This window comes from Sporobolomyces koalae, assembly GCF_050403365.1.
Source record: "Sporobolomyces koalae JCM15063 DNA, S_koalae_JCM15063T_v1_ctg1, whole genome shotgun sequence".
Taxonomy (NCBI): Eukaryota; Fungi; Basidiomycota; class Microbotryomycetes; order Sporidiobolales; family Sporidiobolaceae; genus Sporobolomyces; species Sporobolomyces koalae.
Window position 1 is genome coordinate 638,303 of NW_027481770.1, and position 22,723 is coordinate 661,025.

The 22,723-nt window shown below is 55.0% G+C and overlaps 8 protein-coding genes across 8 annotated transcripts; 3 read left to right on the plus strand and 5 right to left on the minus strand.

Moving 5' to 3' along the window:
• Positions 1-434: 434 nt before the first annotated feature.
• On the minus strand, positions 435-1,635 carry JCM15063_003394 (Mpv17/PMP22 family protein; the record flags this gene model as incomplete). Its single annotated transcript, XM_076675315.1, has 7 exons — positions 435-571; positions 639-705; positions 772-857; positions 990-1,133; positions 1,207-1,340; positions 1,405-1,468; positions 1,581-1,635. 7 exons carry the CDS (start codon positions 1,633-1,635, stop codon positions 435-437), a joined length of 687 nt encoding a protein of 228 aa, XP_076537399.1.
• Positions 1,636-2,157: 522 nt separating this feature from the next.
• On the plus strand, positions 2,158-14,010 carry VPS13 (membrane morphogenesis protein VPS13; the record flags this gene model as incomplete). The annotated part of the gene is made up of 34 exons (XM_076675316.1): positions 2,158-2,208; positions 2,334-2,491; positions 2,550-2,802; positions 2,869-4,536; positions 4,595-4,807; positions 4,875-5,072; positions 5,132-5,422; positions 5,510-5,863; positions 5,921-6,841; positions 6,905-7,819; positions 7,876-8,253; positions 8,325-8,453; positions 8,510-8,608; positions 8,672-9,016; positions 9,092-9,377; positions 9,449-9,517; positions 9,582-9,732; positions 9,803-10,002; positions 10,062-10,432; positions 10,496-10,603; positions 10,675-10,868; positions 10,936-11,131; positions 11,199-11,387; positions 11,453-11,933; positions 12,003-12,135; positions 12,200-12,343; positions 12,410-12,619; positions 12,692-12,885; positions 12,943-13,091; positions 13,156-13,229; positions 13,291-13,346; positions 13,410-13,498; positions 13,563-13,818; positions 13,886-14,010. 34 exons carry the CDS (start codon positions 2,158-2,160, stop codon positions 14,008-14,010), a joined length of 9,648 nt encoding a protein of 3,215 aa, XP_076537400.1.
• Positions 14,011-14,314: 304 nt separating this feature from the next.
• Positions 14,315-15,865, plus strand: SSM4 (E3 ubiquitin-protein ligase SSM4; the record flags this gene model as incomplete). The annotated part of the gene is made up of 4 exons (XM_076675317.1): positions 14,315-14,848; positions 14,928-15,192; positions 15,259-15,680; positions 15,755-15,865. The coding sequence occupies 4 exons, from the start codon at positions 14,315-14,317 to the stop codon at positions 15,863-15,865; spliced, it is 1,332 nt and encodes a 443-aa protein (XP_076537401.1).
• Positions 15,866-16,214: 349 nt separating this feature from the next.
• Positions 16,215-16,776, plus strand: JCM15063_003397 (complex I NDUFA5 subunit family protein; the record flags this gene model as incomplete). Its single annotated transcript, XM_076675318.1, has 2 exons — positions 16,215-16,588; positions 16,680-16,776. The coding sequence occupies 2 exons, from the start codon at positions 16,215-16,217 to the stop codon at positions 16,774-16,776; spliced, it is 471 nt and encodes a 156-aa protein (XP_076537402.1).
• A 114-nt stretch (positions 16,777-16,890) lies between these two features.
• Positions 16,891-18,942, minus strand: JCM15063_003398 (uncharacterized protein; the record flags this gene model as incomplete). Its single annotated transcript, XM_076675319.1, has 6 exons — positions 16,891-17,113; positions 17,183-17,654; positions 17,725-18,302; positions 18,380-18,446; positions 18,511-18,532; positions 18,637-18,942. 6 exons carry the CDS (start codon positions 18,940-18,942, stop codon positions 16,891-16,893), a joined length of 1,668 nt encoding a protein of 555 aa, XP_076537403.1.
• A 427-nt stretch (positions 18,943-19,369) lies between these two features.
• On the minus strand, positions 19,370-20,593 carry JCM15063_003399 (eS7 family ribosomal protein; the record flags this gene model as incomplete). Its single annotated transcript, XM_076675320.1, has 4 exons — positions 19,370-19,484; positions 19,558-19,613; positions 20,029-20,439; positions 20,537-20,593. 4 exons carry the CDS (start codon positions 20,591-20,593, stop codon positions 19,370-19,372), a joined length of 639 nt encoding a protein of 212 aa, XP_076537404.1.
• Positions 20,594-21,379: 786 nt separating this feature from the next.
• JCM15063_003400 (uncharacterized protein) lies at positions 21,380-21,948 on the minus strand (the record flags this gene model as incomplete). Its single annotated transcript, XM_076675321.1, has 3 exons — positions 21,380-21,579; positions 21,654-21,841; positions 21,920-21,948. 3 exons carry the CDS (start codon positions 21,946-21,948, stop codon positions 21,380-21,382), a joined length of 417 nt encoding a protein of 138 aa, XP_076537405.1.
• Positions 21,949-22,030: 82 nt separating this feature from the next.
• On the minus strand, positions 22,031-22,525 carry JCM15063_003401 (uncharacterized protein; the record flags this gene model as incomplete). The annotated part of the gene is made up of 1 exon (XM_076675322.1): positions 22,031-22,525. The coding sequence occupies one exon, from the start codon at positions 22,523-22,525 to the stop codon at positions 22,031-22,033; it is 495 nt and encodes a 164-aa protein (XP_076537406.1).
• Between the last annotated feature and the right edge of the window lie 198 nt (positions 22,526-22,723).

The window sequence follows — 22,723 nt, forward strand, 5'->3', positions numbered from 1 at the left end:
TCGTAGAGACTGTCGGATTCACTGGGCACGTACGATCGGTATCGGGTAGAACGTCGCGCGCAAGGGAAAAGACAAAATGTTGCGACACGCATCCGGTCGCGAAATTCCAATTTGATAACCCTAAGTCTCGGCCCTCGTTACGCACACCGACTGACCCGGATCCTCAGGGTGCGGGCGCGCACGGTGCTCGATGCGTACAAGTAACAGATAATGACAACCATCGAGTCACAAGCGTCGTCCGGCAACTCCGAGAAATCGCTCGAATCATACGCACGCGATCGAGATGTCGATAAGCCGCGTGACCGCGGCTCGCTTGCGCCTCCGGCTAAAAATCCTCACAAGAGCTTGCCTCGACGGTATGCGGACGATCAAAGACATAATACTTCCTTTACACACCAGATGATAACACAATTCCAGAATTGACCTTGACTGGTTCACTTGTCGGTTCTCTTCTCCGAGAGCTCGGCATCTCGCGCGGCCTGTGCCTTCGCGCGCGCGATGAGCGCCTTCTTCTTGGCCTGTACATTGATGAAGCAGCCAACCGAGGCTCCGACACTCGCAAAGAAGGGCACTGCACGAGAAGCAGTCGAATGAGCATGCCGCTTTGGTCGAGTGGAAGAGCGACATTGAAGACTCACCCCAAAGTTCAGGCGCGAGGAACTTTTGAGCCGTCGCCATCGAAAGGGTCGAGACAACCCAAGTGAGCTAGAGTCGCATTGGAAAGAGGTCAGTTCCTACTAGCCGATCGTAGCAGAGAGAAATGGATCGAACCCTCATGACGGGCCAGAACGACATCTTCCACGCCTTGAGAATGGCTTCAGGGCTTGTGGCGCCATTGATGAGAGCCATAGCCGCAACTGCGAATAGACAAGCGAGGGAAACGATGAGCCTATGCATTCCTTGCAGCGCGAGGAGCCCGGCGCGGGTCTAGCTTGTCGCGCTGTGGAACGCTGATGCCAGGAGAAGGAAGACAAAGAAGATAGACGTGCTGTAGATCGACTGCTGGATTGGCGAGATGAACACGTTCGAGCTGATGATCATGGCAAGTTTCGAGCGAGCCGAGGTCTTGCCGGCAAAAACTTTCTGCAAGATCGCAAGCATTGCATGTCCAAGCGGGGCCGACACAAAGAAGCCTATGTTATCTTTCGGCATCAGCTCCAGCTCCAGCGGCCAGTGGGCTCATGCGCTTAATCGGATATGACTGACCATAAGCGGCGAGCTTGAGCGCTTTGTGATTACGCTTGAGGAAGTCTACGGGCGGGATTCCGGTACGCTCCTTGGCCGACAGCGGAGCAGGCGGCGAGCCTGCGACGTGACCGGCGATGATCTCAGACAGGAGACTGTGAGGATGAGTCTTATCAGCGGGTGACCCTCCTCCAAAGCAGGCAGGACTGCACGGCTTACGAAAGAGTACCGGAAGTAACCGACTTGGTCAAGACTGGTCGGGTCGCCAAGTTCTGCAGATAAGCTGTTCAGCAACAATCGGAGTGCAGCAGAAGTGGGGGCATCGGCAGTTGCGTACGGTTTGCGCAGGGTCAGTTGGCAGTGTGGGTCAGGCTCGACGGGGAATGAGCACATACAGGCTAGGACAGGGTTGATCTGCTTCGAGGGCGTGACAACGGTGACGGCGGCCATGTTGCAAGGTCAAAGATAGCGGAAATGCGGGACCAGTAAAGCGGGGCTGAAGCGCGGGCTTGAGATCCTGATACAAGGTGTGCCTGGGGCAACAGACAGAGCGAAGCAGGCAATGAACTGGCGTATGAGCAACGATTGATGGGATGAGGGCGAGAGGGGACCGCGACACCGGGCTAAGAAAGAGCCGCCCTCCGCAGGTGTAACCGGTCCAATTTTCATTCGCTACACTCATCCTTCTCTGGACCTTACAATTGCGTGACAACTCCTCTCCGTGTGATCCGAAGCGCCAGATATTTCAGAGAGAGAAACGGCTTTCGAGAGCACCGCGCGACCGCATACGCGACGTCAGATCTTTCCTGCAGCCGTCTGATCTGTCACGACCTCACATCAGCCTGCGCCGCGCACCACACACACCTGGATACGAAGTACGAGCGGATACACACGCTCCTGTTGCCCAGGTTCAGCCGGATTACGACCTGATCGATCGGTGTGAGCGCTTGACGCCAGCCCTCGACGCACAGCATGTTGGAGTCTGTTGCGGCCGGGCTGCTCAACAAGTACCTCGGGACCTATGTAAGCTGTATGCGGATCCTCCTAATAGCTGTACTCGAGCTGATCGAGCCTGTTCGCTTCTTTGCTTCTCCCCACCCGATCAATCGTCTTGACGTCTGCAATATCTTCTCACTTGTCGAGAGCAGGTCGACAATCTCAACACGAGTCAGCTCAATTTGGGAGTGTGGTCGGGAGACATCAAGCTGCGCAACTTGCGTTTGAAGAAGGATGCGCTCGACAAGCTGAACTTGCCGATTGATGTGATCGAAGGTTACCTCGGCGAGTTGACTGTCAAGATCGCATGGTACGTCTCCTCGAGCCTTGTTGAAAGGGACTCACAAGCTAACGCCGCTTTGTTTCAGGCATGCGTTGTCTTCGCAACCCGTGCGCGTTCGGATCGACGACGTCTACCTGCTCGCTGCGCCGCGAGACTCTGCCAATTCGACCCCAGAAGAGGACGCTGCTCGGGCTCAAGCCGCCAAGATGGAGAAGCTTGAGAACGCCGAGCTCTTGTCGACTCAGACATCAACCACGATGAGCGCAGAGGAGGAGAAGAAGAACCAGAGCTTCATTGAGAGTCTCACGAGCAAGGTCACGAGCAACTTGCAACTCGAAGTGCGAACATACTCCTCTAGCTGGCGACTCGAAACCTTCAGCTGATGGCATTGCTGTCATTCACAGATCAAAAACCTTCACATTCGATACGAAGACAAGATTTCAGTCCCCGGCCATCCCTTCTCCGTCGGTATCACGCTGTCAAACTTCTCGATGATCTCAACCGACGCAGAATGGCAGCCCGCTTTTATCACCGACTCGACTGGCGCGATCCACAAACTCGCTTCGCTCGACTCTCTCGCGGTCTACTTCGACACAGATTCGACTTCACTTGCCGGCTACCCCATCAACGAAGCCATCACCAAGTTCACCGAGCTCATCTCACGAAAGAACCATACTCCGAAGCATCAGTTCATCCTGAAGCCGGTGTCGGGCACGGGCCGATTCATCGTCAACAAGCGGGCAAACTCGCAAGTCGCCAAGCTTGACACGGAGCTGTTGTTCAACGAGCTTGGCTTCGTTCTCGATGCCGACCAGTACCGCGACGCGCTTAGCATGGTCGACTTGTTCCATTTCTACACTCGGCAGCGCGAATACCGCATCTACCAGCCACCACAGGAGGAGATCGACAGAAACCGCAATCGGGCGCTGTGGAAGTTTGCCATCTCGGCCATCAGGACCGAGGTACATGACAAGCACAAGACGTGGAGCTGGGCGTACTTTGCCGAACGGCGTGACGATCGCAAGGCGTACGTCGCGTTGTTCAAATCCAAGATGAGGGCACCGCTCTCGCCAGAGGACGCGAAACAGCTATCGGATCTTGAAAACAAACTCGGCTACAAGGATTTGCGGTTCTACCGTTCGATCGCGAGATCAGAGTTGCGGAAAGAGCGCGCGGAACACCCGGTCGAAGCGAAGGCGAAGACCACCACGGCGAAAGCTTCGAGCTGGGTCGGGTCATGGGTCGGCTGGGCAACAGGCTCGCAAGCTTCGGAACAACATGAGACGGAGGAGAACTCGACCGCCCTCAACGACGAGCAAAGAAAGGAGCTCTACAAGGCGATCGACTGGGACGAGAAGGATGCCGTGACAAGTGCGATTGACTACCCGAAGGACACGCTCATGTATCGCGCGCGGGTCAAGCTCGAAACCGGTTCTTTCACACTGCGCACCGATCCTCACGGCGCCTCGAAGGATCTCATCGCTCTCAACTTCGACGATTTCCGTTTCGACCTCGGCAAGCGCGTCGAGACGATCGAAGCGACCCTCGGGCTAGGTGGGCTGCGGGTGTTTGATGGCACTTGCGAAGGGTCGTTACACCCGCAGATCGTACGAGTCAAGGAACTGACCGATGCGGAAATCGCCAAGGACAAGGCATTGTCTCGAAACAAGAAAATTCGACCTCCGCCCGAAGAACGAGAAGCGGATGAAGATATTGGACAGTACGACTCGGATGCAGAGGGCGAAGTTGAAGCGCCGAAAGATTTGATCGCGGGATGGTCTGCAGACAGTCAACCTTTCTTCTCTCTCAAGTTCGAGCATCAACCCCTCGACAACCGAGCCGATAATGCACTCGCCGTCCGACTACGACACACCGAGATTGTCTATCACCGAGGATACGTCGAGGCGATTGTCGCGTTCTTCAAGCCGCCAGAGAGTCAGCTCGAGTCGGTTGGTGCTCTTATGGATGTCGCCAGCGAAACGCTCGAGGGTATCCGCAAGGAAACCAGGGCGGGGCTCGAGTTCGCACTCGCTCAACACAAGACGGTGGACGTTCACCTTGATCTGAATGCTGTCCGTACTCTCACTTGCTCAGCGCTTCAGGCGATTATTCCTAAAATTGTTTCAACAGCCCATCATCATCATTCCCGAGGACGTCACCTTGAAGCACTGCCAGCACGTGGTACTCGACGCCGGTCATATCTCTGTCGAGAGTGACCTCGCGGACCAGTCGACCGTAGACATCGTCAAGGCGAAAGAGCGACAAGAGTATGCAGAGGAGGACTATCAGAGGCTCGAGAGTCTAATGTATGACAAGTTTTATGTCAAACTCGAAGACGCTCAGGCGAGTCCACTGGTCATTCTCGATCTTGGTCGAAGGTCTCGCCGTACTAATGCCCCTTTCCATATAGCTTCTGATGGGACCAAGCCTGCAAGTGTGTCTGGACGCCCTGGAAGGCCATCATCATGACGAAGCAAACGATGCCGGCGAGCTGCATATTCTTGAGCGGACCTCGCTCAAATTCCTCGCGCAGAATTGTATCCTCAACGGAGCACCAAATCTTACGCGCTTTAAAGTGTCTGGCAGTCTGCCATCTTTGCAGCTCAACGTGAGGTCGCTCTCCGTTCATTATACGCATTCTCAGTCGCTCACACGCGTGTTATCCAGTTTTCGGACCGCAAATACAAAAGTCTGATGCGTATGATTGACGTGGCTATACCCAAATTCAACGGAGACGCAGAAAAGACGGTCACGACCCGTCCAGCTCTCGTGCAAGCAGCTCGACACACTTCGTTTGCCCAGTCGCGTTCGAAAAAGCCTGAGGACGAACACGACGAGGAGCTTCACATTTCTGAAGATACGTCCTCGGAAGACTCAGAGAGCGAGGATATCGAGGACGAGGATGAGAAAGATGGCGGCAAAGACGAATTTTTCGACACTCCCGACATCGCAGACGATGTGAGCTCTACTGCCTCGAACAACGCAGCCATGGAGCGAGCTGATGTGTGTTCTGGTCATCATGACGAACGTCATCTCAACCTACAGAAGCAGAATATTCATCAGAAGACATTCGAGTTTACATTCTCGGTCGACCGCGTTCAGGCGTCCATCTTCCGTTCGAATGCGGATCCGGTCAAGCCTGATCTTCTTCTTGCCAACACCGTGCTCGAGGGCTTCCATCTCGAATTCGGCTTGCGTCCGTACGACATGAGCGTCGATGTCCTCCTGCGCTCGCTCTACATCGAGGACAAGATCGGCGATCAAGACTCAGACTTCCGACACCTAGTTACGAGCGAGAAGCTCGATGGCAGTCACGCGCAGGATCTGGTGAGGATCCGCTACCAAGGTGTGCAGAAAGATTCGCCCGAGTTCATGACGGTGCACGAAGGCTTCGACAAGGTAAACCCATCTGCTTGACCCGGTCGTCAGCGAAGCTAACTCGCTCTTTGGAAACAGTCGGTGGACGTCGAGATGTCCACCTTGAACTTGGTCGTCACGCGAAGCAGCATCCTGGTGCTCTTCGATTGGGTCATGACGACCTTCACAAACCCCGACGATCCTGCCGCTCCACAGACTCCTGCCGCCAGTGTCGGTGAAGAGGAGACAGTAATGGAAGAGCTCAGCCTGGACAAGCTGCGAGTGAAGGTAAAGCTTACTAGCATCAACCTCATACTCAACGAGGACGGACTTCGATTGGCGACTCTCTCGCTATCTGCCGCAGACGTATCTGTTCTACTCCGGTCGCCTACAATCCGTGTAAGCGCCCGATTGGGTAATCTCACTCTAGAGGACAATTTCAGCACGACGTCGGCGCAAGAAATGCTCTCGATTCAAGGCGATGAATTAGCCGATTTCCGCTACGAGACATACGACCCTCTGGACAAGTCTACCTACCCTGGCTATGAATCGAGTGTCTACCTACAAACTGGATCGCTGCGATTCTCTTTCCGGACCGAACCCGTCCACCGAATCCTCGTGTTCTTCACCAAGTTTGGGCGGATGAAGGCTGTTTACGACGCTGCAACACAGGCTGCCGCTCAACGGGCCAACGAGATGCAGACAATGATCCCGAAAATGCACTATGATATTCTGATCCGCACTCCGATCGTCATTTTCCCGAACGAGGAGGGTTCCGCACACGATGTCGTCACGGCCCGCCTCGGAGAGATCAGCCTCTCGAACGAGTTCGAGGTGACGGACGAGCAAGTCTTGACCAAGATCAATTTCGGCTTACATCAGGTCGGGCTCGAATCGACTTTCAGGCACAACGGAGAGCCTCACACGCTACAATTGCTTCAAGACGTCCGCGTGGACGTCAACGTCAAGCTTTATCAGAATGTCGATCACAAGAAAGAATTGACTGGACCGGGAACCCTTGTGAGCCAGAACAGAGTCTCCCGGTTTGGAGACGCTCATCGCTGATTCGGTTCGCTTCTCCAGATTCATGCCAAGATGTCTGATGTCAAGATGAGCCTCACACAAGCTCAATATGGCATGCTTATGCAGCTGTCCCGCACAATCCCCCGAGCTTTTGCCTTTGCAGAAGAGGAGGTTGAAGGCAAATCTCCCGACTCGGCTATCTCACATGTTGTCGAGCCTTCCAATGCTACCAGTCAAACGCTGATCGGGCACACCGAAACAACCGTCGATCTTCTGCCGGAGCTTTCCAATGAAGGCAAAGATGCCGAGGGTCACACAGTTGCGCTCAAGTCGACAGTTGAGCTGTCCTTCGAGTCCGGAACGATCTACCTCGAACTTTTCACGCTGGACGCGATCAGCGAAGAAACGCTACAGGAAGCGAGTCTAGCTCGATTCTCGCTCAACGGGACTGCAGTCAAGTACAAGCTGCTGACAGACAGTTCAATGGAGGCCGAGGTTGCGATCCGATCTCTGACCGTGCACGATACGCGTCCGTCTCGCCTAACGCAATTCCGCGAGATCATCCCCGCATCAAAGCGAGTCGACAACCAGTTCATGATTCAATACTCTCAGTCTGGCGGTGTCGACAAAAGCTCAATGGCCAACATCGCAATCGATTCGCCCAAGATCATCTTCTCGCTCGATCCCGTCTTCGCCCTGCTCGACTTCTTTACCAGTGCATTCCCCCCAGCGCCCGAGCATGAGGAAATTGACGAAAGCCTCAAGGAAGCGGACGAGCAGATCATCGATCCGAATCCGCCAAGCGAGTCGACGTTTGCTATGCGACTCAACGTGACTTCGCCGACAATCATTCTGCTCGCAACCCCCGAAAAGGCCGACTCGGAAGCGGTTGTGCTGTCCATCAATCAGATCGAGATGTCGCAGCAAGGGACAACTGCGCTTAGTGTCAAGAGGATGGGAATGTTCCTCCGTCGCGTGAGTTGTCTGCCTATTCATCAGAGCTATCCAGATACCAATCACAATCACTACAGATGGACAAGCCGAAAGACACCATCCGGGTCCTTGACGATCTTGATCTTACGGTTTCGATGGACAGCCGAGCAGACGCAGGTCGGCAGGTCACCAGCATCGAGGTTGCAGTCGAGCCCGTGATTTTGCGCGTGTCATTCCGTGATATCTTGCTCATCAATTCGATCATCAACCGCGCAATCGAACTCTCGAACCGTGCTAGCTCGACACCCGCGACCGATATGGTCGACCGCTCGGCTCTTACCGGCCCTGAGACGGCGCAAGTCGTCAAGACGCGCAGCAGGAGTAAGAGCGAAGCGACAAAGCGTACGACCGCTCAGACTTCTAGTCGAATCACGGATGCTGCTCTTCGAGCACAGGTCATCGTCACCAAGGAGACGGCAAGTCGCGGCTTTTGCGACCTAATGCGAGCTCAGACTGACTTTCTCACTTTGTCCTCACGTCAATGCAGATGCGGGCCACGATCGACGGTTTCCAGCTCATTCTGATCGGCGACATGCACGATCTGCCCCTCCTTGATGTCAAGGCTGGCAGGTTTGTAGCAAAGGCGAAAGATTGGTCTACAGACGTCAGTGCCGCTGTCTCGTGCCTGGTTCTGCAGAAGCAGCGAAACTGATGACCTTGTCTCGACCACAGCTTGATGCGAGCGTAATGATCAAACCGCACATCAACTATTTCAATCTCAAGGTCTCGCACTGGGAACCATTGGTGGATCCTTGGGAATTTGTTGTCAACGTGAATTACGGTTTAGACGCGTGACTTGGTTGTTCAGGAAACTGACTGAGTCTCGGTCATCAGGTTTCGAGATCGGTCGCAACGGGACGCCTCGATATCGGGATTTCCTCCAAGAAGCGACTCGAGCTCAACCTCACTGCTTCGTTCATCGAGATTGCGCTCACAACGTCGACACTTTTGGACCGCGACGGCGGACAACTCTTCCGAAAGCCCCGTGGATCGAACGCGCCTTTCCTTCTCAAGAATCGAACAGGATACGCGCTCGGGTTCACCAAGACGCCACACAAGTCCCGCCAATACAACAGGGATAATGCGCCGAACAAGGAAGATGAGCGGTCTCGGATGGTCGTCGTGGCTGACGGAAAGGATCTCCCTTGGCGTTTCGACGACTGGAGGACTATGCGAGAAGTGAGTAGAACCTGGTGAACTCGCCCCTTTGTCTCCCTCGAACGAGCTCACCACTTCTCATCCCGACCTCCGCAGAACGTCAATGCAACAAGTCACAACTCACTCGACCTCTGTATCGAAGACTCGGGATGGGAGAAACTCAAGGAAATCCATGTCGACCGGGAAGGCGAACACGTTCATGTCTTGCGACCCAAAGTCAGCTCTGTCTACCATCGCCTACTCTGCGAAGTCAAGCTTGTCGACAACGTCAAAGTCGTTACGTTCCGCTCGACATTCCTCGTCGAGAATCGCTCGCTCGTCAACGCCGAGATGGTGATTGTCGATGCGAACGGCAAGAAGTCCTCAAAGGTGTACACGATTCGTAAGAGCGATCTCATTTTCGCTCGAAAGCCTTGAGCTTCCCGCAACTGATCCATTCTGTCTCGTCACCAGCTCCTGGCGAAGAATGCGCAGTGCCGATCCTGTCGGCTTACAACGATCGCATCAAGATTCGTCCTGACGGTGCGCACAGAGTGAAACGTTTATCTCGTACGCCTCTCGACGCTGATTGATGGGCTCGAAACAGGCGGATTTGGGTACGCATGGCCGACGGAGAACCTTCATTGGCAAGACCTGGTCAAGCGACCCTCGCGAGCGATTCTTTGCAAGAACAATTCGGGAGAGTCTTTCCGCTTCCAAGCTTACGCCGTGCATGACAAGGGCGATCCTTTGTTGAGGTATGTCGTAGTTGTCCGGCCGGGTTCACTCCTTCCTGGCGCGAACTCAGTCCAGTCGTGCTCCTTGCAGGACGTACCCTCGAATCTCGTTGCGATTGCACGCGCCGCTCGAAGTACAGAACCTCCTCCCCCATGACATCGAGTACCGCTGCTTTGATCGCGAGATCAAGCACAACTGGAAAGCCTTCCTCCGCGCTGGCGGCATCAGTCCAGTTCACGTTGCAGAGCTGTCTCATCTCTTGCTGATGTGTGTCGATGTCCAAGATTCCGGTAAGTTGTTTGGAAGCTCGATGCGCTGAACGCGAAATTCTGACGCCCGTTCCGCGCAGTGCTCGAGCGGAGTGGTTTCTCCATCATCAACAGCGACAATCCAGAAGATCTCCCCGTCGAGAGCGAGCTTGTCCTCGCGGACAAGAACGATTTGAAACTGAACTTGAGGCTGCACTATCAGAAACACCCTGATGCCGGTGGAGCATTCCGAGTGCAGATCTACTCCCCTTACATCCTGATCAACAAAACCGGCCTCGATTTCGGTCTCAAGACCAAACCCTTCTTCGGATCAGCCAAGCATGTCGCGGGCCAAGAAATGGTATCGTCAAAGTCGGTCCGCCCCGAGAACGACTTGTTCATGTTCTCGTTCCCAAGCGACGACCGCAAGAACCGAGTTCTCCTGCGCGTCGGCGACTCGAGTTGGTCCAAGGTGAGCTAATACCATGCAACCCCTCGACTTTACGGTGCTGACCCGTCTTACCGGTGTCTGTAGCCTCTCAGCTTTGAGACTGTCGGTCACGAGTCCGAAGTCATTCTCCCTTCAGCCAACGGCAAGGAGGAAATCAGACTCGGACTTAAGGTGACAGAAGGTCTCGGCGATGTAAGTCATCCTCGTTAGGCACTTATGCCGTCTGCTGCAGGGCTGAACTGACACGTGATCCACCGGTCCAGTATAAGCTCACGAAGGTCATCACCCTGTGCCCTCGCTTCATTGTCAAGAACAACTTCGGAGAGAGCCTGCGTATCCGCGAACTTGGTTCGACCAAGAACGTAGTTGTTGCTGCAGGGGACCGCCACGACGTGGGCTTCGTAAGAGCCGAACACCCTCCTCAATTCGTATTGTCTTTGGCGGGTGGCCAGAACTGGTGCGCGCTCTCTACATGACTTCCCCACCCCGGTACGACTTTTCTTACAATCTTCTGGTGCATTCAGGTCGGCGCCGTTCAAGCTTCAGGACATCGGTCAGAACTATGTTCGAGTTCCAGACGGGAACGGAAAAGAATGCCTCGCTCGCGTCGATGCCGTTTTGGAGGGTCCGTGCATCTTCATCCGCATCGATCCCGAAACTGGCTCGTGGCCATTCCTGCTGCGCAACGACAGTGACTATCCTCTCGAGTTCTATCAATCTGTAAGCACCTGCGCAAAGCCGACCTTCGATTCCCATCTCCTACTCATCACAAATCACGGATCTTCAGGAACACGAGGGACACGCCTCGAACGGTCGAAAATCGACACCAAAGCGCTACCATCTCGCGTCTCACCAGGAAATTCCCTATGCTTGGGACTATCCTGCCGAGAATCGCTCGTTGCGGATCCTTGCAGGTAACTCGGAGCGTGTTGTCAATCCCCTCGAAATCGGTGCTCTCGTCCCCTTCCGCTTCTCTGTGAGTCGTCCGGAATCCGTATTCCGAGACAAGCCGCTGCTAACTCTCGAATACTCTGCTGCTAGTACCACGGACATACGCATACCGTTTCGATTGATGTTCGCGCGGAGAGCACCGCGCAGGTGATCGCTTTTAGCAACTATGCCGAAGAGGCGAGTGTCTTCAAGCTCCAGCGGCGGAGCACGGACGCAGCCTCGCGACCAGGATCAGTCATGAGCAATCGTGATGTCGTATTCGAAGAGGTCGATGTCGACAACGTGACAATGTTCTCCTTCAGCCTCAATCTTGAAGGAATCGGTATCTCGGTTGTCAACAAGAGCATGCAAGAGCTTGTATACGCATCGTTCCGAGGGCTGACCGCCAAGTATTCCGACTCGACGACCAATGTCGCCTACGAGTTGGGCATCAAATGGATCCAGATCGACAACCAGCTCTTCGGTGGCATCTTCCCTATCTTGCTGTACCCATCTGTGATTCCGAAAGACGGCAAAGAGCTGGAAGTCCACCCGTCTCTGCAGGCGTCAGCCATCATTCTCAAGGATCGAGGTGAGCTTGCTTATAGCTGAAACCGGGAGTATGAATACTGACTATTGGCTAATATATCTACCCGCTAAGCTCACGGTGTCACGTACTTCAAATACGCCTCGATCCTGCTTCAAGAGATGACGATTGAAGTCGATGAGGACTTCCTGTTCGCCTTCCTCGACTTTGCCAAGTTCTCCGGCGCCTCTGGATCCGAGGTTCCGAAGTGAATCCTTCCGCTTGTTCTCTTCTTTGTGCCGTGATGTCTGACCTCGCCTTTGCGTCGAAAGCGTCCTCACTGAGGAACCGAAGGGCATTCCAGAACCCACGGCCACCTCAAAAGGAGGTGATCTCTACTTTGAAGTTCTCCATCTTCAGCCTATGCAGCTCGATCTCTCTTTCATGAGGACAGATCGGGTGAACGCAGATCAGAAGTGAGTCATGCGGATGTCTTCTCATGCCCCTGTCCATCAGGCGTTGACTGTGGTTTGAATCGACAGGGTCAATTCCCGCAATCCCCTCTTCTTCCTCGTCAATGTCCTCGCCATGGCTATCGGAAACGTCAACGATGCTCCTGTTCGATTCAACGCTCTCGTAATCGAGAACGCACGCCTGTCTCTCCCAGTCCTCCAGTCTCGGTTGACAAAGCACTACAGCACGGCGTTCACGGGCCAGCTCTACCGAGTGCTCGGCAGTGCCGATGTGATCGGGTGAGTCAAGCTGTCTCTTCCCTTAACTTGTCCGCTCATAAGAGGACTGAATTTTCTCTGGCCATTTGCTAGCAATCCGGTCGGCCTCTTCACGAACGTTTCGAGCGGAGTTGCCGATTTCTTCATCCAGCCATACGATAGCATCATGCTGCACGGCAACGAAGGAGTCGGAATTGGTATCGCCCGAGGCGCGGGCTCCCTCGCCAAGAAGACAGTGTTTGGCTTGAGCGACTCGCTTGCGAAAGTCTCGGGCAGTATCGGCAAAGGTACTGCGTTTGACCATCATCGTTGTTAGCAGCGTACTGATCGCCTCCTTCCTTCAGGTCTCTCCGCAGCAACGCTTGATCAGCAGTACCAGAACCAACGACGCATGCGGCAGTATCGCAACAAGCCGAAACATGCTCTCTACGGTGTGACCGCGGGCGCTGCATCTCTCGTGACGAGTGTTGCAAGTGGTTTTGAGGGTCTTGCCGTACGCCAACTCACTCGCAGAACAGACCGCTGAACCGGACAACTGACATGAAATGCCCGAACAGACTAAGCCCCTCGAGGGAGCCGAAACCGGGGGAGCCGCGGGCTTCCTGACCGGCGTTGGAAAGGGATTGGTCGGGTAAGCCTGGAACAGCCTCGCGGGATTGTAAGCCCTATACTGAAAGCGCTCTCGTCTACAGCGCGGTGACAAAGCCTGTCGTCGGCATCTTCGATTTTGCAAACAATGTGACTGAAGGTAGGTCCAACTCGACACTGACTGGTCGACCATTCAATTGACGTTTTCCTCGCGCTACTCCAGGAATCCGCAACACGACCACGGTCTTTGATCAGACCGGCATTGATCGTGTACGACTCCCACGATTCACGGCAAGCGATGGGGTTCTCCGGGTAAGCCTGAACTGCTCCTCTAAAGCTGTAGGACTTTCGCTCATGGCATGAACCTCAATTCTAGCCTTACTCGGAACGAGAGTCGCTTGGCCAAAACTGGCTCAAGAATACTGAGAACGGCAAATATTTCAACGAGATCTACGTCGCTCATCTCGATATCTCGCCTCCGAACTCTTCGGGGAACAAGCGCGGCGAAGAAACCGTCGTGTGTATCCTGACAACAACTCGCATGCTTCTCGTGCGAATCACCAAGCTCAAGCTGCAGTGGGACGTTCCATTCGTTGATCTCAGCAGCGTTTCTCTCGAGCCCTCTGGGATCTGTGAGTTCCTCTGTTTCTAGCTCGTCTCGCGAACTGCTCCACTGATACAAGCCTGATGACCCTGTAGCATTGAGCCTCAAAGAGCGAGACGGTGGACGCAGGGGAGGCGATGGACCTTTCCTAGCGATTGGAGATCAAACTGCGCGTCTCTGGTTCTTCCAGCACATAGAGCGCATCGTTCAAGCACAGTGAGGTTTTGGCTGTCTTCTACAGCTGCTGCCGAAGCGAAACTGATCTTGCCGATGAAAACAGCAATGCTCGGCGGTACGGTTGAAGTCAGTAATACCGGTTCCTTCTCTCTTTTTATATGTTCTGTTTCCTTTGTTTCCGTATGTTACCCTTGTCCAGCTCAGAGGATTGTTTTGGAATTGCCACTTTTGTCTTGAGTGCTTCGCTTCACGCACGAAAAGAAAAATGCGGCAAGTGTTACGCCCCCACCTCGCAAATTGCTCGGCATCATCGCTCGGCGTCCAATTTGTTCTTGCGCTCCAATGCCATGGAACCTGACGCAACAGACGAACCTGACAATTCGCTGAGACGCCGCCATGCCGCCTCCGCCGAGTCGCAGCCACCCCGCTCACCTTCACCAGGAAATACGACATCATCGGGAATCTCTACGTGGCAAGATCAACTGAGAGAGGCGAGACTAGGGATCGCTCGCAAGGTGCAGGAGCAACAGCAACAAGACCAACTCCCAGGCGCCGAAGTGGATGGGGATCAGCACGAAGAAGTGGAACCGGCGAACACTTCGGCAAGGCGAGAGAGCGTAACGACGGAAGACGGACAGGATGATGCCGAAGTTGCAGAGATGTTGCGGCCTAGCAGACCAGCAACTCCAAGCGATCAGCAATTTGCATCGACCGAGAAGCTTGAGCGGAACGACGAATCGGACTCTGCGCAGCAGACCCAAGCGGGAACGGCAGAACACGGAACAGACACTAGTGGAGCAGACAAGATCTGCCGCATCTGTTTCGATTCAGAGGACGAGGAGCTCGGCAAGCTGTTTAGTCCTTGCCGATGCAGGGGGACGGTCCGTCGAGCTCTATTCATTCAGCGTTCTCAAGAGTCATGGCTGAACTGGCCCTTCTCGTTTTCATGACGTCGTACAGTCCCGATACGTACACATAGAGTGCCTCGCTGCATGGAGGAAAGCGGCGCAAAATTCGTCGAGCTTTTATCGCTGCGAGACTTGCGCATTCGAGTACAAGTTCAGGCGGACCTTGGCTGGCAATCTCATCAATTCGAAGCTCTCGGTCTTCTCTTTGACGATCGTCTCTTTCCTGTTCCTGACCTGGGCCGCGGGATTCCTCGCCAATTCGCTCCTGTCGATGGTCGATTCGCGCTCGAGCTTGTATCGTGGAACGACATTCGATGGTGCGTCTTTTGCCTGCGACTTCACGAGCGATCGAACGTCTTCTGAGCTTAAGTAATGTTGTCCAGAATTCTTCGTATCTGATCACATCCTGATCGGCGAAGGCGTTCGCGAATCGCTCTCGTTCGTCACTCATCAGCTTGAAGATTCGCGCTGGTCGACTGCCCGCAAGATTGCGCAACAAGCTCATCTGCAAGAACACGTGGACGAGGGTGATGCAGGCTTCAGCTTCTTCGGGCTCGGTGGCGGAAGAAGGCAGGGTGCGACATCGCACGCAAATCTCGGCGATCCGGGATTGTGGGCACGAGCAGTTCTGCATATGACCAAGGGTGCATCCCTCCTCGGCCTGCTGTCCGTATTTTACACGTACATTGCGGCAACCTTTGTGTCGCCTTTGGGACGCACCTTGTTCCGTGCGCTGAGACCAGCGGGAGGACGACGACGGGCAGGAGACAATTCTGCATCAATATCGCAAGTCGTGATAGTAATCGTGAGTTTCTCAACAAAGGTTGTTCTCATAGTGGCGGAAGCTCTGACATAGTCCGCTTGCCCGCTCACTCGCAGGTCATTGTGCTCGGTATCGCTCGCGCTGTCCGACAGGTATATCGCGGTGTGAGATGGGTGTCCCGTCGCCTGCTATCGAGGCTCGAGGATCTCGTGCTCGAAGTCAATTGAAGGCGTCGATTGTATGAATATTCGGATAATGTTACATTTCTCCTGAACCTACACGCTAGCATTCAATCAAATACGAATCTCTCTCGTGAAGCGGCTCTGACGCGTGCTCACAAATGTGAGAGCGCTAGCGCTCTCGCGATAGGAACAAATCATAGCGAATGAGCGTCTCGTAGATATTCTCCTGATGCTAGATTACAGGCCTAATGGACACAGTGCCACTCGCTTGCTGCCGCTGGTACAGCTCGTGAACGTAGAGTGAGGGAGCGAGACGAAGATCGAAAAGGAGTGAATCGGATTCGCCAAACGCGCGGCAGGTCTGACCCTCATCATCTACCGACTCTCGCACACCATGTTCCGCGCTACCCGAAGACTCTTGCAAGCCGCTCCCGCCGCTCAGCAAGCCTCGACCTCGTCCCTGCGAACCAAGGTGACGACGGGCATCGCTGGATACCCGGTGCACCCTGAACCCCTCGCCGCGCTCACTCAAACGTACCAGAGCACGTTGACCCTCCTGCAACAAATCCCTGCGAGTGCGGTGTACCGACAGTCGGCCGAGTCGATCACCAAGGAGCGACTGAACGTGGTGACTTCGCTCGGAGGACAAGGATCAGAACAAGAGATCGAGGCCGTCGAAGCGCGACTCGCGTCGGGATTGATCGAGGAAGTGATCGAGCAGGCTCAGGGAGAGTTCGCGCTCGCTGGCAAGATGGTCGAGTGGAAAGCGTGAGTTGCCTCGCCTCACTTGGACCCTTTACTCGCCTTCCGCCTGCACTCAAGAACTGATTCGACACTCGCTGCTTGACTCTGCTCTCAGATGGGAGGAGCTTGAAGCACCAGCCGCTCCTGGACAATGGGTTCAATTCAAGCAAACCCCGTCGACCACCACTCCCGACGACTTGCCCGCCAACTAGAGGTGATAGCGCGAAGCAACGCATGCCAGTGTAGATCGGGAGCGTAACGGTGTGACCACCGATCGGATTTGGAAGTAATAGAATCCAGTGTATCTTTCTCCCCGGCCGTCATTCCTAAGAAAGTTCTACGACGGTCGCTATTGCGACGTGGTCCGAAGGCTCGATACCTTTGCGAGGCAACCCGGCTCCCATTGTCTCTTCATCATGTAGCTTGAGCAGGGATGTGAAGCGAATCGATGGAGAGGCAATCGAGGGTAGCGGTCGCAGGAGAAACACGTAATCGAGCGTGCACCTCCATAACGGTGTAAAGTTGGTATAAATAGGTTCAAAGTCTCCTCTGCGACCACATGACAATCAACCATCAATCGACGAAGCTGCTATGGTATCGGGAATCGGAAACGCTCACCTGGCGACTCGCTCTTCCCAAGTGCCTCGCTCTCGTTCCGCTTGTTCTGCTGCCGTCGGCTTCGGTTCGGGGTCGTTCCCGTTCTGAACTTCGGGTGCTCTCGAGCAGTACCATTTGCTCCGTTCATCCTTGACTAGGCCATAGTTCTCTCCGTACGCGCTCCGAATACCCGATCCACCCTCCTTGTATCCGTACAGCTGTTTGATTTGTTCAATGTCGGCCAATCCGTCGTCATCCGTGGCAGGCCGAGTGTTCTTGATCACCTTGTCGGGATCCTCCTGTTCACTTTGTGCTCCGTCTCCTTCTTTCGCCTCGGGTACGGCAGGTTGGGGTGGTTCGTAGGTTGGATCGTAAAACTTGTCGACAGATTGATGCACGCACGCTGAATGGTTGAACTCTGCAACCTGGGCAGGATCGAGTGGCGAGCCGAGCAAGAGTCGATATGTTAGTTCACAAGGTTGCGTGTTGAAGTCTGGGCAGACGAGATCGCGCATGACAGAATCAGTGATAATTCCATACACTAAACACTACGAGTTACTCACCTCCAGAAAAAAAAAATGGCCAGCTCTTCCAGGCGCCGTTGGGAGACTCTTGTCGGAACTTGTTTGCTTCTCTCAACAGGATTCCGGTCTGGCGCACGCGCTCGTACACATGCTTCGGATGCCAAAAGAGGTGAGTTGTGCCAACGATGATTCCATCATCGCGGTCTTTGAATTTGAGCGCGACAAACAGGGCAACATTGCGAGTCACACGACTGAGTCCTGCAGCTCGACGCGATGCGCGCGAGTCGGGAGTCGCGGCATCAGGGGGTCGTTCTTCTTCTGCAGATTCGGATGCTGGAGGTTCATCGTCTCCCGGTCGATCAATGTGCTCGTCCTGCGCTCTCGCCGAGGTCGACTCGGGTTGCGGGTCGTCATCGATCGATTGCTCATCGAGTCGTAAACCGCATTCGCCGACTTTGTCAAAGACAGTGTTCTTGTGTGCGATCAGGAGTCCGTGCGGCTTGTTGCGGTAGCCGATGAAGGACGTGTAGGAATGGGTCAAGGTAAGATGCGGGAGATGGTCGGAAAGGCGATCAACTTCCTGCAGGCATGCAACGTCGGGAGCATAGTACAAGACCCTGTCGAGGAAGTCGAGCAAAAGTCAGGATTGGGCGATTCCTGAATCCTGAAACAACCGCCGTCTGAGGAGACTTGCTCTGCCATCAACGGTGGGATACGGTCTTTGCCTTTCAAGCAATCGCTGCCTGGAAACAGCTCTCTTCCTGCAGAGTGAATGAGAATCAGTGGAGGTGTGCAACTGTGTTTGAGCGACGATTTTGAGCTTACGAACGAGAGCCTGCGCGAGCATCTGGGGCAGCGTGCAAGAGTTTTCTGGTCAATAATGTTCCGCACAGGCAGCTGTACAGAGATGGTAGCTGTCTCGAGCTTTGTTGAACCTGTCGGGCGACTCACGTTCCAGGTCATGATCGATACTTTACGAGACCCTTCCTTGGTGTTGCCAGATCCGTTTTCCGATGGAACGTCGACCCATTCCCTCGCGGTAAACCCTTTCGGTACGAGATGTCCATTCGACACGGCACCGCCACGAAGGGCTTCAGGCAAGAGGGCCGGGTCGACCCCAGTTTCGAGTGCGATCCGTTTGCGTTCTGCCTTGCGACGTTCTTGTTCGGCTTTCTTCTCGGCTCGGTACTGACGTTTCTTGTCCGCTTGTGGTTGTGAATCCCCTCCTCCTCCGGTGGTGGCAGGTTGTGCGTCCATCGATCGAGATGTTGAATGAGAGAGTGAAGATGACGAAAGAATTCGAGTGCTCGACGCGATCGAATGGGGTGCACGTGAGAGATCAAGTAATGCGCGTCGGAGAGCCACTGTGCCCAGAAGAGTGACGACTGAAGGCAAACGAGCGAAGAACGGGCGCCGATAGGGAATCGGGTCGGAAGAGTGTGCCGGCCGCACGCGACGGCGCATAATGTCGAGTCCGTCGACTCGACTTGTTCGGCACATGTATTGGCTTTTCGGCAGGCAAACGCGCGGCAACTCTCTTATCGGACACGATGCAGGATATGTGTCCATCTAGTAGCCCATGTTGCAAAGCACCGCCGCACCGCAAGATGACAATACGACAACACTCCGGAAAAAAGGGGGGGAAGAGCGGTTTTTATTTTTTCGAGGACGAGTTTTGCGGAGTTTAAGCAGACTCGGAGAACTCGAAGTGGACGTCCTTGCCGGTGAGCTTCTTGTAGACACCCGAGAACGAGTCGAGCTTGTACTCGAGCGAAGTGGCATCCTTTTGGTCAAGGAAGCTGTACGTATCCCAAATTGTCGGAATGAGCAATCAAGTCTCGAGACACGAAACCAAGCAAGACAAGAACTTACACCTTGATGAGCTTGGAGCCATCGACGGCCTGGCGGGTACGCTTGCCGGTGATCTCCTACACAACCGACACAAAAAACAAACCGGCGAGCCGCAATCAGCACTAGTGCTTCACATCGCTTGCTCCAGCCAGCCGTCCAACATTTCCCTGCCCTGTCCACGACTTGGATCACTCCTTTTCGCAGAAACCTCCCTCGACTCGGTAGTTGACAACGTTCCTTTTCGTGCATCGCCGTTCATCCTCCGATTGCGGAGTCCGGGGGAAGGGCAGAGAGAAAGTGTCTGATCGAGCCGGAGCGAGAGATCCGTCGGCTCGAAGAGCATTCAGGATCCCCGGAGAGGTTTCGTGCGGCCAAGAGTTGGAGCGTGTCCTGATCGCGATTTTGTCGTCGACTCTGGAGCGCAGCAGGGAGAATGTCTTCGGGGGAGGGGAGGGGCAGGGGGCATTTGAACAGGATGGTAATTCAACGTACAGTGGGGAAGACGAGGTCCTCGAGGATCTTCTCGTGAACCTCCTTGAGGGTGCGCGAACGGGGACGCTGTTGCTTGACGCGGGAGCCACGGGTGGGCTTGCGCATCATGCGGCGTTGTCCAACGAAGACGACGTGACGGTCGGCGAACTTCTTCTCGAGCTCGCGGGTGAGGCGGCCTTGGACCTTGTGGAAGGCCTTGACCTGGGGGACCGGGACGAAGATGACGATAGCCTTCTTGCCTCCCTTGACGTCAACCTCGCGGGCAGCCGAGATCTGGAGGGGGCGGAGCTCAGCCTTGAGGTCGGGAACGTTGTTCTCGAGGTCGAGGAGAGCCTGGGCGACCAACGTCTCCGTGGCGTCCGGGGCGGTGCGAGGAGCGTTGGCGGTCCTGAAGATCTTGGCGGCAGCGGACTAGAGGGGACAAAGGCGTCGCAGGGCGAAAAAATGTCAGTACAGGGTCTCCTCGAGAACTGGTTGGGCTGATCAGGTGCAGGCGCTCTATCCGAACCGGCGCAACCGATCCAACCGCGTTTGTCCATATGCGACATTCCTTGACGCCCGCCATCACGTCGGAACCGACGATTCCTAGGGTGCACGTCCTTCTGCAGCCCTTTCCCAGAGTCCTACTATCCACCGAGCCTTCCGAGTGTCGACTGGTAGCTGTTCCGGCCGAGGGGAAAAACCTTGGTCGACCCGCTTTCCGGCGTCCAGTGAAAGGCGGCTAGGCGGTAGGCGGTCAAGGGCTTGGGGCGTTGGCGTTGGGAACGGCTTGTGTGCAAAAGGAGCAGCGATTTACCATGATGGACGACGAGGTGAAGAACCAAGAGAGTGCCTCTGCGTGCAGGTTTTTCCGTTTCCCTCTCCTCCTGCCATTTTTTTGATTTCTCCTTCTCTCTCTCTCTCTTCCTGCTACCTAGACATGATCTTTTACTGTAAGTCGCTAGTAGCAGTAGAATATATGTTGCCTGTTCAGCTACTTCCGCGCGAAAATTGTACTGACGTGAGACATGCCTGCGTGAGCTCGCCAAGCTATAGTGCTCGTTCTCTCTTCTCCAGTTGGCCCGGTCCCTAGTAGCAGAGCGCCAAGTCAAGAGGTAGCATAAATAGGCTGGCATAGTATAAGCAAGCAGTGCTAAGGTTGAGAAGATGCTACTAAAAATACAGGGACAGCTAGCTGGAGCAGACAAGATACATGACGAGGGAGGAACGAGCAACTTGGTACCCCATCTTGGAGCGTTTCAACTCCAGGTTGAACGATCGAAGGTGAAGCAGCACTTGGAAACGGTGGCGAGGTGAAGAGTGGGAGACAAAGCTCGAGCGGTCATGTCCCCGGTTCGGTTGCTGAGCAGCCTTAGCAGAGTGCCAGACTGGGCGACATCTTGCACATGCTCGTCGCGTAGTCAGAAGAGAGGAGCTTGAGGCCGTTGAGGTCGAGGTTGTTCAGGAGGCCATCGACGTTGATTTGGGTCGCGTCGAGGATGTTGTCGAGAATGCACTTGATGTCGTATACGAGAGGACCAAGCAGAGGACCAAGAACTGGGACGTAGAACACTACGATTATGACACCAGACGTTCAGCAATGGCCCCGGCGCTTAGTAGCAGGTCATCCGCCAAGTGAAGCTCACCAATCAAGTTGATGCTCTCGAGGGTCTGTTGAGTCGACTCGTTGATAGTACGGAAGAACACTTGAACGGGATCATCACGGTTGAAGTTGTCGAGGCCGTGGTCGCCTGCAGCAGGCTTGGTTGCCTCGGACAGTTCTTGCAGGGCGGGGAGGGACTGGGCCGAGCCGCGGTACGCCTTCAACTCTTGACTGTTTGAGCACAGGAGTGCAACAGATGAGCATTTCTCCTCTGTGAGCTCGAGCGGATCGAAAGGCTAGGACACGTACTAGACCGAGTTCTGGAATTTCGACCCCATACGAGACGATTTGTCATAGTTGCGAGCTTGTTTCGCGAGCTTGGCTACGAGGAGGCGTCCGATGTGTATGTCAGCCGGTGTGTCAAGGGTCGTAGAGAAGCAAGAAGACAGCCGACGACTTGCCAATGTTGGTCTGATGCGTCGTCATGCCCGAGGTGCCTTTCTTGAGCAGACTCTGGATCTTGACGAGACCGAGCGCGCTCGATCCGGGTACCGTCGGGAGACCGGCGGTCGAAGGGGCGGAAGTCGATCCGGTCGAACCCGTGGCACCGTGGAGGACACCATCAAGCAGGCCTCGCTTGTCCTCGGTGTGGAGGAGGTCACGCTCGATGATGTTTCGCTCTTCGAGCGACTCGTTCATCGGCACCGGGCTGCGACGGGAACGGGTACGACGAGTTGTGGCGGTAGTCTGCGGCACGGGGGGCGAGCGCTTGAGAGAGTGCACGCGGCTGTGGAGGCGTTGCTTCGCGAGAGGACCATTGCGACGCGACACTGCTCGAGAGGCAGACGAGGGCGATGCGAGCGAGAGGGTCGCAGTCGCTGCGAGGAGGAGCAGGGAGAGCACGGATGAATGCATCGCGAGAGGGGAAAGGAGGGACTAAGAGTTGGTCGATCGAGAGGGTAGCTTGGAGGTATCGTGCAGAAGAGTGCTGGGCGTGGAACGGAACCAAGAACTGCCGAGGCGAAGCGTGCAGAGGTCGTTCATGGCGGTCATGTTTGTTGTTGCGAGAAAAGCGAATCGCAATCGAGCCAGTCTTCCCTGGAGGCGAGTCCA